This window comes from Mesoplodon bidens (genome assembly GCF_964165515.1).
Source record: "Mesoplodon bidens genome assembly, chromosome: 10".
Taxonomy (NCBI): Eukaryota; Metazoa; Chordata; class Mammalia; order Artiodactyla; family Ziphiidae; genus Mesoplodon; species Mesoplodon bidens.
In genome coordinates, this window is record NC_138172.1 from 18,320,682 (window position 1) to 18,343,941 (window position 23,260).

The following is a 23,260-nucleotide window of genomic DNA, read 5'->3' on the forward strand; positions in this document are numbered from 1 at the left end:
AGGTCAAGTATGGCCTTGGGGTAACAGTACACAATGTTGGGGGCAGGATGGTTTTAATGTACTTCTTGTTCTAGAGTGTCAGCTGCCGGGAGCCTAGTTTTCTTTTACCTTATTTGTCACATAGCACACTGAAAATAGTTTGAGAATGAAAACACAAGCTTTTGAAGAATGCGTAACTTTCTCATTCAAAAGTGCCTCGCATGTGATTTTCTAGAATCGCCTGATCTAAATATTGCTTCTCAGTTGTGCAAAAATACAGGGTAAAGAAAATTGAAATAGGAATTTAAAAATTCTAACATTCTTTGTCAGTATTTCAAGGGTTAGCTATGTAGTCAGGAATGTCTGACTTTTTGTTAATAAATGTTTATTGTGGAGAATTTTGAAAATAGGGGAAAGTTTAAAGAAGAATAACTGTAATCCCATGTGTGAAACAATGCCTGGCACATATCGGGTGCTCACACATTTGTTCAGTGACTATAGAGACGAATACTGTTAATATCATTTGGGGGTGTTTATGTTTAAGAGTTTTTTCCATGTGTGTTTGTCTTTTTTTTTTTTTTTAAGAAAATAGGGATCAAAACATGTAAGTACAATACAGCTTCACTTTAAATTTTAAAAATTGATTACTTTGGGTGTTGCTATTATTATTGTTGTTGTTATTTTGTGATAACTGGAAGATTTCAACTTGCCTGTGGCCCTTAGCAAGGGACAACCTCACTTTAGGCATGTCTGCAAAACGAATCTAGGAAATTTTTTTTTTAATTTGAAGACTTAATTGGCTTTATTCAGTGATTCATGAATCGGGCAGCATCCCATCTCGCAAGTATCAATAGAAAAGAGCTCCTCTAATTTCATTAGGTAACGCTTGCAATGGGTTCTCATTAAATGTGACCTTAATTCCACACTCCTTTTCAGAAAACTCTCTGGGGTGTAGGGTCTTCTGTCGCTGCCGCGCGCACCTGCCTTTAGGTGTTGTCCCCGCAGTCCTGCCTGACTGCGTTCATCTCCTGCCCTCTGTCACAGCCTGGGTTCTCCCAGGCTCGCCCGTGTACTCCCTTTGTCCTTCTCCTGGAACCATCTGCTCCACCTAAATGGTCTTTTTCTGTTGTGCCCCAAACCTACCCTGTTTTAAGTCCCACACTGCTCCTTTTCACACCGCCCTCCAAGCTAGCATACCTACCCCTTTTCTTCACTTACTGAATTATTCGCTGTGAGGCCCAGCTCCAAGTCCTGCATTTTCTATTAACCCACTTCTGTTAGTAAGGCATGTCCTCGAGAGGCAGTATTCAGGGGCCTCACGCTGTAGAGAAGATTATACAAGCTTCAAGTGAATAGTTTATTTTTTGGGTAAAGACCTATGGCTGACTTTTAAAACTTTAAGTTAGTAGTTGTCATAAACCCCCCGTCCCCCTCCCCACAAACAAGCGAGAGAGAGAGAGAGAGAGAGAGAGAGAGAGAGAGAGAGAGAGAGAGACAAAGTAAGAAATTGGCATATGCTTGCCCTGATATTTTTTCTCTGTTGCAATTTAAACTGTTCCAAAAATTCTCACAGTTTAGTTCTCCCTTGATTTTTTTCTGTTTGGATAACACGGCTAACTTGGTTTCATCAGTTTAGTGAGTTTTGATTGTATTCTCTCCTCCTGTCATCAGACTCTGCCTTCTAGGCTTGGGGAGTTGGGGGATCCCCACTCATCATTACATGTAGTTGCCCTGGGCCACTCTGATAATGACACAAAGACCTTGACTTAACCAAGTGTAGTTTTAGGCCTTCTAAGTATTTCTTTTAACCCGTTGAGCAGTGGAGCATTTATTGACATTCCTACCCTCTGCGTATGAGGAAACCCCAGTGAAAATTTTTGAAAAAAACATGGCCCCTGTTTTGAACTTACTACTTGCTTAACTCAAATAATAAAAACGTGATGTAGACCGAATGGCCCAAGAACACATGGGTAGCATAGCGGGAGCTTCGGGAGTCAGTAAATTCAGAATTTGGATCCTGGGCCCTCCACTCAATGGCACTGTATCTTAACGGTCCTTGAGCCTCAGTTTCTCCTGTGTGAAGTGAGCAAAGGAGGTTATGGGGAGAATCAGCCGAGTTTCCTTTCCACTTCTCTCCTTTGCAGGGTTTAGTAAGAGCTCTGATGATTAGGGAAGTCAGTCCGGGCTTCCTGCAGGATGGAGACTTGAGCTGGGCTGTGAAGGCAGGCTAGGATCCCTCTAGGTGGAACAGAGAGGAAAAGGCCTTCCAGGTGCAGGGAAGCAGTTGAGCAATGGGCCACGGACAAGTCCATAGAGCCTTGAAAGCAAGCGCAGGGAGGGCTCTTGATGAAAGCAGTGCATCAAAATGCAATGTCAGAGGGCTCAGCGGGAGAGAGTCTGAGGGACGCGGAAGAATTTATAATCTCAGCCTGAGTGAGGATGGGTGGTCGGGGAGTGGTGGGGAAAGGGCAGCTACAAGAGGCATTTCCAGAGAAAAATCGTCAGGGCTTGGTGTGTGAGGCTAGGGGATGGAAGACATTGTGAGGGTTTAAGCAGGTGATTACTGTGTCATTCATTCATTCATTCATCCTTAAAATACTTAAATTGAAAATGTACTGCTACAAGGTTCTTTTCTAGGTATTGGGGATTAATGACTAAATAAAACAGAAGTCCCTGCTCTTATGAAGCTCACTTTCTAGTGTTCATTGTGCTAAAAATTTAGTGGCAGCACTTTTGGCATCTTGCGATGTCATTAGGTAGCTCATGACCCTTGTATCATGTCTAAAAGTCAAGTGGGAAATGTCGATGAAAGCACATGCAGTGTCTTCACGAAATCAATGTACAGTATTTTCACGTTTTAGGACTATAAAGGTAAGAATAAAACAGTGAAACTGAAAATGCCGTATTTCACAGATCTAAGGAAGTGGTACTACTGTAGATTTAGTAATTTGCCTTATGTTTAATACATTTCAGGGACTGTCTTGAAGTTTGGAACACCTAGGGAATTATTGTTGAGTTGTGCGATTCCTTTTGTAGGCTTGGGTTTGGATTAAAATTAGGTTCATTTAACAACCAGGAGGAAGTAATTAGGTTGAACAAGACTTCAAGTATTTGATGGCTTTTTTTCCAAGTGATTTTGTCAGCTTGTTTTCGAAGTAGGGCTATGATATTTTAGTTTTCAGTCTGAGTTTTCTTCAGTTCTTCAAGGTGAAAAAATGTAAGTTCGTACTAGATAATTCCTTGACAAAAAATGTTGATGTAAGAAATAGAGACATTTGAAAACTAAAATATAATTTTCCATGGTATTTTGAAAGCTTGAATTAGAAGAACATTATCTAATTAAAGTTATGACGCGTTTAAATACTCATTTACTTAGGAAACTTCTCTCCCTGTCATTTAATGTACCTACTCATGTTTTATGTTATTTTTAAGGTAACCACAATTAGTCAGCTATAACAATAGAGTATAAAGATTTTTTCATAATTCTTAAGGAAAGAAAGAAAGAGGTTTGGACTTAATAGTACTGATACGATTTCTTGCAATAAAAGAATATGAAAAATATTCAAAACATGATTAAAACTCTGAGCTGCCGTAAATATATTACCCCTCAGTGTGTGAATTTCTCAGTTAAAAAAAAAATCAGATGTTTTTCCTTGAGGATGATTTGATTTTTTTTTCAATTTCCTTCAGGTAAAAGTGCAGTTTTAAAGTGTCTACTGGACATTCACAAAATTTTTCAGGAAAATGACCCAGCTTACATTCTAAACGATCTCTACATCTCAGACTACTGTGTGTGGATTCAGAAAGCCAAGTAAGTTTTCAGTTACGAATTTTACATGCTCCCATTTCCAGAACACCTACTTACCCGGGAGGAAGAAAATGAAATAACCTGGAGGATAAGTTTTAATCAGGGACAAACCCGTACAGCTACCAAACACTTGAGAAGTCCTGTATCAGCACGGGGAACTTGGTGAAGTTGCTTAGGGAGGAGGTGCAGATGACATAAAGGTTAATTTTCCTAGAAAAAAATGGGTACCGCCTGGAAAATATGTGTTAAAACTGACAGTTGTGACTCTTCATTGTTATGCTATTGACTGTCCTCAGTGAAATCTCAAGACTGGTCTATCTGAACCGGTGTCTGTGCTTTAATTACAGTGGGATGTGAATGTGAGTGTGTGTGCAGGCATATGTGTAAACATCACAGGATACAAACCTAATCAAATCTAATCACAGTGAGAGCTGTGCCTTCTTTGGTTAATCACTGGCTTACGGAATCCTTTATTCAGAGTAGAAGAAGAAAGTCTTCAGAGCCTTATAAAATGTATCTAAGGGTCTGAACATTTACAAATGGCCTCCTTGAACTTGGTATGTAAAAATTTTTTTAATTGTTTGCCATTGCCTCACTCAAGGAAGCACATATCAAGTTTAAAAATGCAGTGAATTTTCATTTTGTAAAGGGTGTTCTAGAGACCTGATTCTTATCAGACGTGCCCAAAATATCCATTTTAGCAGCAAGAGACTGTTAATGGAGAAATACAAAGAGAGCCTTTGATTGGAATAATTCTTAGGTGCTATGGGAAAAGATGGTACAACATCATTTGTGACTTAGAAGAAAAATGATCATGATATGTTTACTATTAGTGTGATTGGTAAATGAATGCTTTAGGATGACATTTAATGGCTGTTTTGAGTGAACCATTATATAGAATTTATTTTCATTTCTGTTCATGGGGAAGCAATTATATTGCAGAGTGAAATAAGAAAAAAAATTGAGGCTCTACCTGTTGTAAGCAAAATGCTTAGGGACTGCTCAAGATATCGCCAATAACATACAGCAGGTGGTGTCAGCATTCGAGTTGGAAATCTAGATTTGGCCAGATGGAAAATTGCATCTTTAACCCCTGAGGTCATGATGGTATGTCATCACTTCATTTCATCCTCCTGCTAATTGAGCTTATCGAATACCCTGCTGCCATTTCCTGTTGTTTTCATAATAAAATTAAATTGAAGTAGCCTGTTTGTGAGGGTTTAGGTTTTTCTTTTTTCTTTCAGGGTGAGGGTTTTATAAGCATGTAATGAGCATCGACGTTTGTGCTAGGATCCCATTTCTGTGAGTGCCTCCTTGCTCTGTTTGTGGCATTCTTTATTGACTAGAGAGAAGATCGTATTTCACTGAACTAGAAGGGTATACACCCTCAAGTTGATGTGGGGATTAATAGGACTTTTTTTCACTTAAAAAAAAATTTTTTCCCTAGGTTTTAAGTTGCAGGAAATGAAACGACATTCTTAGGGTTCTAGTCATTGTTATGATAATAGTAATTTTTAAAAAGATGTTAATGTATTGCGAGCAAGGTAGAAGAGAGAAGCCAGCAGGAACTCTTCAAATTACTTTGGAAAAAAAATTTTCACCTTTACCAATTTGACTGTAACTTTCCTGTCCCGAAATAAGCTGTGTCGTTTTCACTTTGTGTTTTACGTTCTAACTCTAGTCTAGCCCAGCTATTTTCCCCTCCCCCTTGAAGTAAGAGAACCTAATTTTAATTAAATTTTCTAATTTTATTCTTAATTTTTCAAGCACAGCATAATTGAACTTTCCAGTATCATCTTTACTGTGAACTTCCTTGGCTCTGAATTAATAATACTGTGGTGAATGTCCATAATTTCCATAATTAATTTCTTCCTTACTTTTCACCTTCTATTTTATTTATTTCCCATAATGTTTATTAGTGAAATCTAGCACCTTATTTTTTTTATTTATTTATTTTTTTTTGCCGTATGCGGGCCTCTCACTGTTGTGGCCTCTCCCGTTGCGGAACACAGGCTCCGAATGCGCAGGCTCAGCGACCATGGCGCAGGCTCAGCGGCCATGGCTCTCAGGCCCAGCCGCTCTGCGGCATGTGGGATCTTCCTGGACCGGGACACGAACCCGCATCCCCTGCATCGGCAGGCGGACTCTCAACCACTGCGCCACCAGGGAAGCCCTAGCACCTTATTTTTATGTATTAAAATAGTTCTGCATTTTTCTTAGTCTCTATTTGGTGTTTTTGATTATAATAATAATGACTGTGTGAAATTTTATTTGAAATACCAGGCAAGTGCTAAGTTCTGACTAGCATTCCATTTTTACAGTCAGACACTTACTTTGGCAAATACTTACTGGAATATGGGTAGCAAAATCATTCTTATACGGAATTAATGAAGTTAGGGCAACAACTGTGGTACGTTTTGCTTTAGTGCTTCGTAGTTAGTTTTCCTTGTGATATGTGTCTTGTAGAGCACATTTGCAGAGCTTAAAAACGGAAGCTCCTGCATTTTTGAGTTATAGACTCTGCACATTATTTTTCTGAAAAGGAACGCTTCCTGCCGTCCTTTGCTGTAAGCTTCATTGGAAGTTTCGAGTGTGGTGGCCCCTGCAACAAATACACCCTGGGTGGCAGCATGCAGAGTGGTTTGCTTGAGGTCTTATAGCTTGTAAGAGATAGGTCTGTGATAGTCTCAGGTCTTCTGGCTCCAGATTTCATGTTTTTCCAGATATACCACCTAGACAAGCCTTTGTCTTTGCCCATGGTATGGGGGGCAGGGGGAGGCGATGTGCAGGGAGCCCTCCCTATAGAGTGCTTTTCCTATAGGAAGAGGGATTAAGGATTTATCTGTCTTCCTCTGGGATATTCCCATAGCACTTGGTTTAGAGATCACTTAGGCACATGTCCTGTCTGCCTCACATTGGGCATATCTCTTTCTCCCTCTAAAATTTTAAAGTCCATGTGAATGAGCACCTTTCTGGGCCCATTACAGTCCCTTGTGAGCCCAGTAAATTTTAGTTGAATTGAATGGTATCTAGTAGAGCCAGTTGAAGGAGCATTTCATGAATGCTCCATACAGGAACCAAACTGTAAAATTAGCTCTAACTTATTTTTATTGACATTTTTAGCTAAATTCAATAAAAGATTTCGCCCTTCCTCTCGTTTCTTTTCCAGTGGGCTGCACTCACCAGTAGCACTGGTAGTTCTGGCCTACTGAAAGCTTAGCATTTTACACCCTTTGGTTTAAGCTGGGGTGGAAAAGGTTGTCCTGTAAAATATGTTCCAACCCTGCCTCTCATGGACCGTAAGACCGCAAGTCACTCCATCACTTCATCTAATGCACCCAGTGTTAGTATTTTAGTATTTTCTCTATTTTCCAGTGCATTTTTAAACTAGTGGAAATAATACTGCACATATCATTTTGTAACGTGTTTAATACTTATAATAGTACCCTATAAATCATTTTCCTTTATAGCATAATATCCATAGCATAGTATTTTTAAAAAATAACTAATTGGTTCCTCATTATACAAGAAATGCACGCCCACTGAAGAAAACTTGATACTTTATGGTTTTAACGCATGGTGTAATTTGAAATGACACGGGATAGAATACAGTATTATTTTGTTTTTCTGCGTGGAAAAATTTTGGTTGTCTATTTTTTTTTTAAAGAAATTAAGATCTAAAATCCCAGCTAACTTTAGTACAAGTCTGAGCTTGTCATGAAGGTTCTGTATCTTTGTGTTCTCTAGTGTAGTTTTTAAGGTAGGTACTTATGGGGGAAAAAGAAAATGTATGTCTTTGAAACACTGAACCTTTTTACATTGAACTGATAGATGGTCTTCTGTGATTAATACTCTACGTGCATTTGTTTTTTCACTGCTTTTTCGCATTCTTCCCCCCCTCCCCACCCAAAATGAAATCTTACTTTGCAACCCTTTGGACACTAATGTGCAAAGTTTGTAGAGGGAAACAACTCTATCACCTAATAGTTTCGTTTTATTTGATAAATCCTGGACCTCAGTTTCCTCAGTTGTGAATAAACCTGAGCCATTTCTGCACTGAAATCTTAAAATTTTAGAAAACTTAGGACCTTATCGTTGCTTTATACTGCTTTGCTTCCTCTGTGTATGTGCTTTGGTAGGGGATAGGGTTATGTTCCTGAGAACAGTGTAGCTCTCTTCCTTTTGGCTTTCTCTTGTTCCTGGTTTATCTGCCAAAAGCCGTGGGAGTGGGAGTCACTCATATGCAGAGGTAAAACATCAGCACTGAATGTAGAAACGGAATTATTTATTTTTTTCAACCACTAATTATTGAGCCCTACTCTATGCCAGGTACTGAGATAGGTGGTGGGGATACTCCGGTGAACAAGGGACACAACACCTTGAAGCTGATCTTCTAGTGGGGAACATAGATAGAAGGAAAATGTTATGCCGTAGCCTGATAGCAGCAGCTACAGTGGGGAAGTACGGGTGCTATGGGAGCACCTAGGAGGCCATATGCCTAGTCTTGGGGTATAGGAAACCACTTCTGGAAGGAAGAGTTGAAGCTGAGAGCCGAAAGGTCAGGAAGGGGTGGTCAGATGCAGGTGGGGAAGCAGGGGCGGAGGGCATTTCAGACAACAGGGATGGAGGAATGTGGCCCTTTTAAAGAGCTTGAAAGCTCAGAACGGTTGGATCTTGGTACAGGAATGAGAGGAAAGAAGTGAGGCTGGAGAGTTCTTGTAGATCCTTGGCCACATGAAGATGTTTGAGGTTTGTTCTGGGAGAGTGTGGAGCAGCTGAAGAGTTTAAGCGATGGAGTGTCTGTGTGAGCGACACAGTGAGATTTAGATTCTGGGAAGATCCATCAGGTTACATTGTGGGGAATGAATTGGGGTGAGGGCAGAGCTCAGACTCAAGGCTGAAAGGCTAGTTAGGAGGTGAGTGATCCAGGCAAAAGGCAGCTGTAGCCTGAGCCAGGGCAGTGAGAGTGGGGAAGGAGACTAGTGGTCAGGTTTAAGGGGTAGATGAGACAGGACTGAGTAAGGATTGGATCTCAGGGGAGAGTGAGAAGGGGGGCAGTCAAAGGTGAGGTCTGGATTTTGACTTGGGCCAGTTAACTGGGCCGTTGGAGGTGCCTTTGCTGAAATTCAATCATACTGGAGGGGATAGGTTGGAAGAGAAGTGAGAGGGTGGGAAGATGAGGAGTTCAGTTTTAGAAATGTTGATTTGAGGTCTCTAAGGAGTATCCATAGAGAAAGAGTCGGGAACATTTGGATCACAGCTGGAAAAGATGTATAGAGAAGAGTTGGGCAAAGAAGGGATATGAATTAATAGCAAAACATAAAAAATGGTATCTGGTTGTACAGTACTGTTACACATATGAGTATAATAATAATCAGGAGTGGGTGCATTCCAGGATGGGAAAATAGCATCATGCGGAGGAGTAGACAAGTCAAACATGTAAGCAACGTGGAGAACAGATTTCCTGGTTGTAGCTCCGGTGGCTTAGAAGGGCAAGAATGGACGTGAGGCGTTTTTGCATTTGGATCACAGTTTTATCTGTCCTTTAGTTTCCCTTTATTATTATATTAAATAAGAGAGTCTGCAGTTAGCCTGAGGTCATGATGTTTTAGTAACAGGGCCAGATCTGAAACGCTTATCTCTCCCTTCGGTGTGCTGGAGACTGTCATGGTATTTTTGACTTAGAAATCACTTGGTGGGCTTCTCTGGTGGCACAGTGGTTAAGAGTCCGCCTGGCAGTGCAGGAGACATGGATTCGAGCCCTGGTCCAGGGGGATCCCACATGCCGCGGAGCAACTAAGCCCGTGTGCCACAGCTACTGAGCCTGCGCCCTGGAGCCCGCGAGCCACAACTGCTGAACCCACGTGCCACAACTACTGAAGCCTGCGCACCTAGAGCCGTGCTCCACGGCAAGAGAAGCCACCGCAATGAGAAGCCCGTGCACTGCAACGAAGAGTAGCCCCCTCTCGCTGCAACTAGAGAAACAAAGACCCAACGCAGCCAAAAAAAAAAAAAAAATCACTTGGTTACATATGAGAAAACCAGTCGGACTTTTATAGTAAAAATGGGGACTTTATTAGGAGGCTACAGGCTATCTTCTGGGACCCAGGTGCTGAGTACAGCTGGGTCCTGTGAGCTCAAGGCAAGAAGTGTGGGGTTGGCTTACCTTCTGGTGACATGTGGTCCCTCGAGTTGCTTATTTCTGTAGGTTCCTGCTGCTCTTTTCCCTTTGGTGCACGTGGAGGAGAATGGCTCTTCTACAGCTCTGAGTTTCCATGTGCCTAGTTTCAGTAGAGATGGACTAGAGTCCCTTGTTTATGATTCCAAGGGAGGGAGAATGTGGTTGGCCCAGCATGGGTCCGTGTTTTTTCCTGGTCTAGTTGCCTTGGTCACAGAGGGCGTGGAGTGGGGGTGCCCCCTAAAGTGGTACACACATGGTCCCAGGGCCCACTTTGTCACCAGTGAGTGGCCGTTCTCAGAACAGGGTGTGTGGGGGGCATGTGGACCCCTTAAGAGGATGCTGCTGGAATTCCATGACACCATTCTGAGCCATAGCTAAGGGCGAGCCCTGACACCTACCACTGCCTGTGTCACTGATACTCATAATAAAATATAGTGCTGAGGCTGATTGCAGAGGGCTGTTCAGTTCAGACATACCAGATGATCATCAGGCACTCTAGGTGGTTTCACTTCTGCAGGGGAAGTTACTTCTCTGACAGTGGTACAACATTAAGGGTTACATTAGCTGCTAATGATTAGCATGTAGAAATTTCAAGAAACAATTGTGCAGAATTTCAAGCAAGTTAAACCTCCCTTGAATTGAAATCATTCTTGGTAAGGTGCTTATTCAGGCCTGTCAGGTTGCTCCTCAGTTTTACTGTTTATTTTTAATTAAATCCACCAATTCGTCCTGGATGGGAGTGGGTTTTATCTCCATAAGAAAAGATTAGTACATGCCAATATCCATTCACCGGAGCCCTTCAGTGCGGTTTCATATAGAAAGGATTTACTTAATGGTTCTTCACCTTATCACCGGTGGTTCAGCAATGCCCACTGGGGACTGCTGCTCTTCATTAGACTTCTCTAACAAGAAATGTGCCAATAAATCATGAGATTACGAATGTTCCTAAAGACTTCAGGACAAAATAAACCTTTGCAAAGATACGAATGCTCCATGTAACTGTACACATTGAGAAAACTAGCCAAAGGATTCTATATCTGAATGTTCAGGTTTCGTGGAGCTTTTTGTTGTTGTTTTACTTGTTGTTTGTTTGTTTTTTTTAATGTGTAATATCCTTGTTTTTTTTTTAAGGTGACCTTTTTTATTTTAGAATAGTTGTAGATTTACAGAAAAATTGTGAAGATGGTACAGAGAGTTCCCAGATACCCCACATTCAGTTTCCCCTATTATTAACTTCTTACATTGGTATGGTAATTTGTTACAATTAATGAACCATTATTGATACATTATTATTAGCTCAAGTCCATAGATTCATTTAGCTTTTCCTAGTTTTTACCTAATGTCCTTTTCCTATTTTAGGATACCACATTTTGTTTCGTTGTTTACTAAGAACTGGAACTCAAATCAGTAAAGCTCCGTTTCTTGCACATTTCGTTTTTCCAAGAACTTAAATGCTATTGAAAGGCAATGAAATATTATTGAGATATATTAAGATGCCTGAGGGGCTTACTACATACAAACATTCCAATCTAGACCTTGAAAAAAATAGGTTTGGCCGATGGGAGAATGTTTAGAAATTTGGAAACATAATTCATTTATCATTTTTACTACCTGTACTGTGGGTATTGTGATTTTGCTATATTAATAAAAATAGAAAAGGTTTGTAAAAATAAAGTGAGCAAGGCTTTATATTTTCATATTAATTTTCTAAAGGTGGTAGACGTTAGAGGAGAAAGTGTGAATACAAGTTTTTATAAAAAAGATACAGACTTGCAGGGGTGAGTGGGCAGCTCCCAGACTGGAAAGTGATGGCATTTATCTGTACAGGGAGGCTTGTATGTGTCAGGCCATTCAAGGACTATGGCTGGGTGGCCGTGTTTGGTTTTTGTCTCTGTCCTTACTCGTTTTGTTTCCAGATACTTGGCTCCAGACTTCTTAAATCCTTGGTTTTGGCTTGCTGGAGGCCTGGCTTTTCACAGAGTATAATTAGCTACTATGTGAGCAAATTGGTATTTTCCTTCACCTCCCTGTTCTAATGTACTTTTGCACGTCATAGGTCTTGGGAGGATTCTCGGTGGAGGAGACTGGCAGGATCCAGTGAGTTCCGGTGGGAATTGATGTAGTCAGGTTTTGTGAACCCGTATTCTCTCCTTCAGATAGAATTTTCCTTGTGCTCGGATGCTCTTCACGTCTCACTCAGAGAAGAGGCTTACATTGATTAATGTGGCATATGTGTGGTTATCTTACTTAGAAAGTGCTCTGTTTAAGGAGAGCTTTGTCAAGAGCATCCTTTGAATGGAGTCACAAGAAAGCTTTTTAAAAAAACTGACAACTTCAAGTACAATTTCCTTTTTCTTCTGCCAAATATGACTGAAACCCAATCCTTGTTATAACATAATTATCTCAACTGAAGCCAGCCGGGAGTTGCTGCCTTAATGTAAGGGGTGTGAAGTCCCCTAAACAAATAGAAGATTAATTACATTCACAGCATGTTATGAAGGTGATGAGATTGATTGTGATCATTTGACTGGTCCCATTTCCTGCTCTGACTACTTTCCTGAATAAATAGAAGCTGGGAAAATTATAAATAGAGCTTTAGAGAGTACTGTTGTGCCGTGGGTGGGAAAAGGGCCTCCCTGAGGTATATTCGTAGATTGTGAGTGATGTATGATGTTAATTGTAGATAATTTTATCATTGATTATTTGCTGTTCTCAGTTTAAACAGCTTTCCAAGGATAGTTTTTATCTTTCAAAATATAGATATTAACAGAGCATTGGAGGAATTTGACAGAGTGTATTTTAAGTGTATAGATTTCAGCAATTTTTAAAATTTATTTATTTATTTATTTTTGACTGCATTGGGTCTTCATTGCTGCGTGCGGGCTTTCTCTAGTTGCGGCAAGCGGGGGCTACTCTTCGTTGCAGTGCGTGGGCTTCTCATTGCTGTGGCTTCTCTTGTTGCGGAGCATAGGCTCTAGGCGCGTGGGCTTCAGTAGTAGTGGCACGCGGGTGCTCAGTAGTTGTGGCTCATGCACTCTAGAGCACAAGCTCAGTAGTTGTGGTGCACGGGCTTAGTTGCTCCGTGGCATGTGGGATCTTCCCGGACCAGGGCTCGAACCCACGTCCCCTGCATTGGCAGGCGGATTCTTAACCACAGCGCCACCAGGGAAGCCCAATTTCAGCAAATTTCTGATCCATTTTTAGATGTTTTTACTTAGTGTGGCCTTTTGGAAGGTTTAAACTAAAGACAATGTCAACTCTTAGATGCTTATTATGTTGTTTTTTCATCATAGAAGCTTCTGCTTTTGTTAAAATGATAAATTAGTATTTTCATGAGGCACTGTTTTCTATTTTTATTATATGTTTGTCTTACCTCTTTTTCCTGGATAGTTTTCTAATATTGTAAAATTGTGATTTTGATTTAGACGTTTATCCTCCAAATCTTCTATTATAGTGGCCTCTAAAGTGAGCTTCACTTAAGGCCATTGGTGCATAAAACAGTCTTTCTAGAGTGCAGGAAAACTATAATAGATCTGTGTTTATTGATTAAGAAGAATCTTAAGCTTCACTAATATTTAATGTATGGATCAGTGGCAAAAGTCATGTTTTGTGGGTCCCAAACTTTTTTAATGATAGGCTACTTGATCCAAAGTTTAGAGGAATAACCATCTTTATTTCCAAAGGGAAGCACTTAGTACATTTATTCTCAAAGCCTGAATCATGGCCAGGGAGGGGTTGTCTCGCCTAAGAAACTGGAGGGACTAAGAAACTTCAGGGACTCCAGTCAGCCTCTGCCAGTTGCTTGAACTTAGTTGAAGACAAAGAAACTGAACTTCCAGAGCTTGAGATTTGTGCCAGATGTAAAATGGTCCCTTCCTGCTTCAGTTTCATGTTCTGTTTGATGAGTGCAGAGAAACAAGCCTAACTCGGGAATGCAGAGCCTTTGTCATGATGATAACACGTATTTCTTGTGCCCAGACACCTTGTCTTTTGTTTTGGGGATTCTTATGTATTAACTTAAAACGTGAAAGAACGAAAAGCCGACTATCCTTATGAGAAAAAAAGAAGGAAATTTGAAATGGATGCTCATATAGGTTTGGGAGTGGGGTATAATAGAGGTTCAATCTCAAGATGTTATGATTCCATGAGGAGTGATTTTGTGATTTCATTGTTAATTACTGATCCAAAGGAAAAGAGCCAAAGAAATCTGGACTGTGAATGTCCTAAAGGGCAAAGGACTTATTCAACTTGGTACCCTGGCATCTAGCAGAATGCCGGTCACTTATTAGTAAATGCTCATGGAACTGAAACTTTTCTTTCTAATTCAGTAAAAAGCTTCAATGAAAAGTAGCAGTTTTACCCTCTCTTTACACAATACTAAACCTCTGTCTCTAGGACCTTCAGTGCATGTCCTGTTCTTCTTGTCCTCATCACAAGATAAGGATACATGCACTTACCTACACAGATGTTATGTGTCCAGATGGATGTCAAAGGAAACAGAACTTTTTGCGGGTGCTTATCTACTCAGGTCTGAGAAAGTCGAAATGGGCTGGAGGTGTAGGCGAGAGAGCAGTGTGTGGCGGTGCGGATGGTTGGGTGGATGGATGTTTAGATCACTTCCATGTCCCCTGCTTACTGTGGAGCAGTATTGGCCCAGGTTGGTGTGGGGACTGCCCTGTAACCTCCCCGAGGAGTCAGGCGCAAGAATCGACCATCAGGGGACCAGCAGCCACACGCTGTCCCCAAGTCCCGAGACAGAGAACATGAGCCAGTTGAGGAGGAGGAAGGTACTCTGGCCTTCAATTGCAGGACATTCCCCAGGTCATCTCCAAGTTACACACCCGAGCAGGAGACAGACAGGCGATCTACTGTGTAACTGAAGGATGTCATGGGTAGCCATGCAATTTAATTCTCTTTCCAAAAGGGAGATACCTATGTGTAATAGTGTCTTAGATCACACCTTGTTTATCTAAAATATTTATAGTGGTAATTGCTTGTTAATTATTAATAGTGTATTAATGATAATTATTTAATTATTAAACTCAATTATTTATAACTATAAATATTTCTTTTCTTTGTGGTTCATTTGTTTAAATGAATTCAGAGTCTGATTGAATCCAAAGTTTATTGAATATCTACTGTGACCAGCATTGTACTCAGTGCTGGAGGTTAGATCAAGGTCAAAATTTCCACATCAAGGAACCCACTGTCTGGGAAGGATAAAGATACCACAGTATCGTGAAAAATCATAACTGGAAAGTTAAATGGCAAAAGCCACGTGTATAGAGCTGTATATGCTGAGATGGCTCAATCACATTAAAAAATATGTATTGGGCTTCCCTGGTGGCACAGTGGTTAAGAATCCGCCTGCCAATGCGGGGGGCATGGGTTCGAGCCCTGGTCTGGGAAGATCCCACATGCTGTGGAGCAACTCAGCCCGTGTGCCACAACTACTGAAGGCCGCATGCCTAGAGCCCGTATTCCGCAGCAAGAGAAGCCACCGCAATGAGAAGCTTGTGCACCGCAACGAAGAGTAGCCCTCGCTCGCCACAACTAGAGAAGCCAGTGCGCAGCAACGAAGGCCCAACACAGCCAAAAATAAATGAATAAAATAAATAAATAAATAATTTTTAAAAATAAAAGGCTGGCCAACATGGCTGTTCATTCTAAAGTGATGTTACTGTAAAAAAAAAAAGAAAAAGAAATATGTATTCACAGAACAAAAACCCTAGAAGGAAGCACATTAATGTTGATAAAAGTTATCTCTGGCTTGTGGATTTACTGGTGGCTTTTCTATTTTATACTCACTTTTTGGGTGTGTTTACAGTGAACATGTATTTTATTTTTTTCCTGATGGTCATTTTAGGAAATTACAAGGGTGATATCAGTGCTTGGTTTTTTTTTTTCCTTACGTGTAAGAGAATATTACAGAACTGAATGAAGTAAAAAGTGTGGTGATCTGCACTTAAGGCCCAACTAAATCAGTAAACGAATGAAAAAAGAAAGTCCTTATGTCCTGAATGAAATGAAGTAGACATAGTAAATAGATAATCTATCAGTACTTGCTTGAGCTTTCTCAAATATGAACTTAGCATTTAAGTCAAGTAGTATATTTGACATTATCTTCAGATGTGGAGTCTCTCTCCTTGCTGGGTGCACCATTTTATTATTTATTCAATATAAAATTATATAGAGCAGAAAAGACACCAGACCAGTAGACGTCTCCTGTGTATGTGTTCTCAGTTTTACAATACATCAAGTGGCAGAATATACTCTGACATCATGGCATACTTGTCCTTTGTGTAGGTGAACTGCTGTTAGCCTTGTGATGGATGAAATATCACTTTACATCACAGATTGATAATTATGTGGTGTGCCTTAAATGATGGTGAAATGTGAAAAGTGATGTCTGTTCTGATGATCTTATTTCTTCAGGCTCTTTCTTGCCCTGTAACCTCAAGCCGCATACACACCCAAAGTTGTTCTTCGGCGATCTCATTTTTGATACCTTCCTAGAACTCAAAGACACTTTGAGCAAAGAATAAAACACCATCTCACATCTAGTGTTAAGTACCCTTGGCCGTTCCAAGTAAGCTTGCCAGCCAGTTTAGATTTTCTATCCTTAGAATATCCTAAAGCTTCAAGAAAATAAGGGTTTAGTTCTTACTGAAAGAAATTCACTTCATTTCTAACTTGATGTTTAAAATTACAGTTGTCAGCACACATCCTATATACCTGTTTTAACAGATAAAACAGTTAAAAGGATTTCACTTCAGCTGGGTAAGCTAAAGCCATCTGAATGAATAAAACTATTGGCAAAGGGTCTCCACTTGACTAAATACTGGATTAATAAAATACAAGCTTTCAAAACTCAGGAAGTTCTGTAGCTTTTATTCTGAACACATCTGTACTATACATACTTATGCTTCAGAAGCATTATCGTAACCCATGATTTCAGATGGAAATTTCAAATCTAGAATGTTCAGGAGGTACGTACTAGGTTTATGTTACCTTTTTATCAGAAAGATCCAGTCTTGCTCCAGGTTTATGGGAAAACATTTTTGTTTTTGTTTTTAAAAGCTTGTTTTTAAAACAAGCTTACACAGATCTTCCATCATGTTTCCATTCATCATACTTTTTCAAAGGTCACCTGCCAGTCGAAGATGGGCTCTCGCCTTGAGGCTTGGGAGTGAGAGGTGAGGCCACACACCTACTCTGTTTCACATCTTTGGGGGTCTTGTTACCAAGTGGCAATGATGGTGGTTTGTAAGTTGTGACTGCTTTAGGCTAGAGTATCTGTTCTCCCAACCGTCTGTTCATTCAACAGATATTTATGAGTTCTTACTATGGGCAGCATTCCGTGCTAAGGTTCTGAGCCTCCAGTGGTAAGCAAAAACCAGACGTGCTCCCACGCCCCATGGAATTTATGGTCTAAGGGAAGAGAGATGTTAATCAAAGAATCGCATACACAAAAAGTAAAAGCAAAACCTTGGAAAGTGCTCCAAGAAAAAAGATTCATGCTCCTGTGAAAGCACATTATAGCCAACCTGGTCTGGTGGGGTGGGGGTGGGGGTACAAGGAGGGGGCAGGTAATGACCGGGGATGCTTTCCTTGGGGAAATACTTGCTTTGAGTACCAAAGTACAAGCAAGAGTTAACTTAAGAGAGGTGATGGATTTCACAGAATGTAGTAGGCCCACTACTTGCAGAGGTCGTGTGGCAGGAGGGAATTTTGTATGTGTTCAAGAAATTGAAAGAACATAGGATGTACAGCCAGGGTGGCTGAAACATAAAAGGTATATGTGTGTGTGGATGCATCAAGGTGCGGCTGGTGATTCAGGCAAGGCCCAGACTGTACAGTAGCTTCTGCATAACGTTAAGAATTTTTATCTTTATCTTGAGAACAGTGGGAAGCTGGAGAAGGATCTTAGGTACACGACGGGACAAGAGCACTGGGGTAGTCATGTGAATTGCATGTTACACCAGCTAGAAAGCTCCCTTGTGAGGGATGAGTGTAGCCTGACCAGGGAAGTAGGATTTAGGGACTAAAATGGATTTGGGGAGAGAGGGAGAAGCCATCCTGGAGGACAGTGCCTGAGTCTGTGGCTTGCGCAGCTGAACAAGTGATGAGACCTCATTTGGGAAGAATAATTCTCAGGCCGTTGGCTTTTGTTAGAGAAATTCTTCTGTTCACAGAACTTAGCCTCTTTTGTGGTGATCTGCACTATAGTTCATAATTCTGGGTAATGGCTAGTTTTCTTTCTTTGCCTCTGTGGGTTTTTTTTAAAATTAATTTGTTAATTTATTTATTTTGGGCTGCATTGGGTCTTCGTTGCTGCACACAGGCTTCCTCTAGTTGCGGCGAGCGGGGGCTACTCTTTGTTGCCGTATGCGGGCTTCTCATCGCGGTGGCTTCTCTTGTTGCGGAGCACGGGCTCTAGGCGCGCGAGCTTCAGTAGTTGTGGCACGCGGGCTCAGTAGTTGTGGCTCGTGGGCTCTAGAGCACAGGCTCAGTAGTTGTGGCGCACAGGCTTAGTTGCTCCACAGCATGTGGGATCTTCCCAGACCAGGGCTCGAACCCGTGTCCCCTACATTGGCAGGTGGATTCTTAACCACTGCACCACCAGGGAAGTCCCCCCTTTTTTTTTAATGGAACTATTGGGTTCAGTTATCTACTGAAGGTTACCTCTTATTTGCCTTTTTTGTATGTGTATAGAGTTTGGTTATTTTCTTAAAATATTTTCTTATGAAATATAAACTATTAAAATAATATAAAATATCTGTACAGTTTAAAGAATAATAAAAAAGTGAACATGCATGTACTTACCACCAATCTTAAGAAATAGAGCATTACCAGTTTCCTAGAGGTACCCCATGAAACCAGACCCAATCATATTTCCCTCCTCCCTCTGGTAACCACCATTCTGAATTTTGTATTAATCATTACCTTGCTTTTGCTTGTGGTTTTGCCATCTGTGCATTTATCCCAAGTTTAGTTTTAGTTTTAGTTTTACTTGCTTCTGAACTGTATGTAAATGGACTCATACTGTATGTGTTCTTCTGTTACTTGCATTTTTCACGTAATGCTTTTTCTTTTTGGGGGGATTTAACCATGATGATGCACAGAGGTGTAGTTTATTTATTTTCCTGCTTTCTGAATTGACTGCAGTTTGTTTATGTATTGTAATGTAGATTGGATTGTTGATGAATGGTTCCCATTTTGGGTTATTAGGAAAATCCTGCTCTGAACATCTTTGTTCATGCTTCATGGTGCACTTGTGCAACTTTTTGAGTAAGCCCTATACCCAGGAATGGAATTGCTGGGATTTAGGGGATGGTTGGAGGCCAGTTAGACTTAACTGGGTAATGCCAAAGTGTTTTCCAAAGTGGCTGTACCAATTTATTTCAACTTATACTCCCACCAATGAGAATTTCACTGGCTCAACCTTCACGCCAACACTTGTATTGTTCAGATTTTAAAATTTGGCATTCTCAATGGGTGTGAAAGTTTCTTTTGTAATTTTCATTTTCACGTTCTTGGTAACTAATGAAGCTAAGCATCCTTTCATGTATTTGTGGGCCATTTCATGTCCCTTCTTCTGTGAATGTCTGTCTGTTGTGTTGCCTACTTTTTATTAGGGCTCTCTTTTTCTTTTTGATTTTTAGGTTTCCCTGGTATTCTAGATACTAGTCCTTTATTGATTAAATATGTTGCAAACATTTCTCCCCAGTTCGTAGTTTATCTTCCAGTCTCCTTGTAGTGTCTATATAAACAGAAGTTTTTAATTTTAATGTTGTAGAATTTATCGATATGTTCCTTTATGGGTATGCTTTTTGTTTCTTGTTTAAGAAAGTTTTTTGATTTGCTTGTCATAAAGATATTCTCATATAGTATCTTCTAAAATTTTTATTCTTTTGGGTTTAGCATCTAAGTCTTTAGTCCACCTGGAACTAATTTCTGTGTATTTTATGAGATAGGGGGATCCATTTTCATTTTTTTCCCCATATGGATAACCTTATCCCGGCTTCATTTATTAAATAGTCCATCCTTTCCCCATGCATCCTGCAGTGCTCACTCTGTCATACATCGTTTACATATACACATGGATCTGTTTCTAGGTTGTCTCTTCAGTTTCACCGATTTACTTGTCTATCATGTGCCAATACCATACTTTCTTAATTACTGCATCTTTGTATCTTAGAATCAGCTTGTCAAGTTCCATGAATAACGCTTTAATTGAAATTACTTTGAACCTATTAATCAGTTTTTGGGGAGACTAAAAGATTTAGTCTCTTTGCAATAACATGGTGTGACTCTCTAAGTTTTCTTTAATGTCTTTTAATAAAATTTTATAATATGCTCCATAAAAACTTTATACGTCTTTGCTAGATTTATTGCTTTATTTTTTGAGTTGCTATTGTAAATGGTATTTAAACAATTTTTTATTTTCAAACTCCTTGTTTAAAGTATATAGAAATGTAATTCACTTTTTTATATTGATTTCTGTATACAGCTACCTTGCTAAACTCTTATTATTAACTTACGTACGGATTCTCCCCATTTTTCAATATAGGCAATAATAGCAGTGCAAATGATAACAGTTAGGTTTCTTCTTTTCCAGTCTTCATATCTTTCATTTCTTTTTTCTTTTTTGTTATTCTTCTTCATCATATTGTACTGACTAGATCCTCTAGTAAAATACTGACTAGATATGGTGGTAACGTACTTTCCTATCTTAATCTTTATTTTTTAGAAAAAGCTTTCAACAATTCACCATTAAATGTGATGTTTGCTGCAGGCTTTTGTAGATAGCCTGTATCAAGTTAAGAAAGGTTCACGTAGTTCGTAGTTTGCCAAGAGTTTCGATCCCAAATGGTCATCAAATTTTATTGCATATTTTCCTCATCTTTTGAGATGACCTTAAGTGTTTTCTCCTTTAACTTTTTAGCATAATGAATGGCATTTATAAAATTTCTAACTTAAATTAGCCCTTGCACTCATGGGATAAACCTATCTTGATTACGATGCATTATTTAAATAATGATGCTGAATTTGGTTTGCTAACTCTGTGTGTGTGTGTATGTGTGTGTGTGTGTGTGTATTGCATGTGCAAGAGAGAGAAACAGAAGACCCAAGAAAGAAAGACAGGGAGGGAAGGGAAGGGAAGGAGGTTGGCCTATGATTTTCCATTCTCGTGCTATCTTTATCTACATTTGTTATCAAGGTTATGCCAGCCTGATAAAGTGTATTGGGGGTTGTTGCCTTTTCTGTTCTCTGAAATAGCTTATGTAAGATTGAAACAACCTCATCCGTGAATTTTCAGTAAAGTTCACCCCAAAAGCCATCTTGACTTTTTTCTTTTTGAAATTTTTTAACTATTCATTCAGATTTTCCAGTTGCTATACAAGTATTCTAGTTCTCTGTTTCTCCTTGAGTCAGTTTTAATAGATTATATTTTTTTAGAAGTTTGTCCCTTTCATCTAAATTTTCAAAACTTTCTAACATAAAGTTGTTCTTATTTCCTCTTATCTGTTTTCTTCTCTACAGCATCTATAATTTTCTTACTTTACATTCCTGTGTATTTGTGCCTCTTGTTTTTGTTTCTTCTTTTTTTGATCAGTCTTGCAAGAGAGTATATTTGATTAGTTTATCAAAGAACCAATATTTTACTCTCTTGATCCTCTCTTTTTGTCTTCTGTTTCATTACTTTTTGCTTTTATCTATGTCATTTTATTCCTTCTGTTTTGGGAAATTTGTTATGCTGTTTTCTCTAACTTCTTATGTAGATGCTTAACTGATTAACTCTGGACCTTTCTTCATTTAAGTCTATAAACTTTCCTCCAAATACCTGCTTTGTATGCATCTTCAAGGTTGTGAAATATACTGAATTTTCATTATTATTCTATTCCAAAATTTTCTGATTTTACTCATGAAATGTTTAGAAGTGTGTTTCTCCAAGTGTATGGGGTTTTTATGTAATGTCTTTGTTACTGATTTCTAACTTCATTGCATTTCTGTCAGAGAATTTAATTTGTTGAGATTAATTTTATGCCTAGCATGATCACTTTCTTAAATTTTGAAGCTTGAAAGTAAGGTTTATGCTCTAATTGTTAGCTGCTAATTTGTATGTCTGTCTATTGTTGAAACTTGTCAGTTGGGCTGTTTAAGTTTTTATATCCTTAATGATTTATTTTGTCTGTTTAATCTATCAATTTTTGGATTGAAAGGTGTGTGAAAGTCTCTTACTATATTAGTGAACTTGTCCATTTCTTCCTGTCGACCTGTGGTCAGTTTTTACTTTATGATTTGAGGCATGTTATTTGGTGCTAGTAGTTTACAATAACTAATATTTTGTCTCCCAGTTATAGCTCCCTGGAGAACTGCAGTGTTTATTATGCAGTGGTCTTCTTTTATCACTGATAATGCTTTTTTGCCTTACAATCTATTTTGTCTGATACTAATATAGAGATCCCAGCTTTCTTTTGGTTAATATTTGCCTGGCATATTTTCTTTCTGTCCTCGGAGGATTTAATTTTTGTGAACATTGTTTCAATAAACTTCCGATGACTGGTTTCAGATTCAAAGATAACTACAAAATCTTATAATTTTTTGAATACTGAACATTTGATATAAAGCTGTGATGGATCAGTAATTTGGGAACCAGTTTAGATGTATTGGGGGTTTCTGGTCTTACTGTTAGGTACGTTGTCCTGTCTGGGTTCCCTGATTCAAGTGTGTCTGTCTCTGACACCCCACTCCACACTGAATCAATCCAGCAGGTTTTTTTAATTTGTCCTATATAACTTCTTTCACTTAAATTCCTCTTTTTGGTGTCACTGCCTTTCCTTTAATTCAGGCCTATATTTTCTCATTTCCTGCCAGAGTGTCCCCTATGTCTTCCTTGCCCCCAGAGTCTCACTCCCTGTCTTGTTTTTTTCCAACAACAATGCCAATCCTGTCATCCTGAAATGCCATTTTGATCATGGCTGTCCTGCTCAGCAGTTCTCCACAATTCCCCCTTGCCAAGGTTAAGAGCCTAAATGAATGCCTGAGCTGGGTTCAAGACCCTTTGGGTCCTCTTCCTCATCTTTTCTACTTCTTTCCTCACTCCTGCTGATTGGGCACGTTCCCTCTCTCCTTGCAGATACACTCAGCCTTTCCCAAATTTGCCAAGAGCTTCAGCCCTTCATTGCCTTTGTACATTCCATTTTCTCTACCAGAAATGTTACATTTTGCCTGAAGCTTTCTCTAATGACACCAACAAAGTCATCTCTCCATTGTAAGGCTTGAAG

At 39.6% G+C, this 23,260-nt stretch overlaps 1 protein-coding gene across 1 annotated transcript in view; it reads left to right on the forward strand.

The window, feature by feature from the left end:
- The window catches only part of SHQ1 (SHQ1, H/ACA ribonucleoprotein assembly factor), an 88,117-nt gene that overhangs the window by 48,007 nt on the left and 16,850 nt on the right, over nucleotides 1-23,260 (forward strand). Inside the window, exon 10 of the mRNA XM_081247668.1 lies at nucleotides 3,670-3,790. Within this exon, the coding sequence (XP_081103794.1) occupies nucleotides 3,670-3,790 (121 nt within the window). The remainder of the gene's footprint in view (nucleotides 1-3,669; nucleotides 3,791-23,260) is intronic.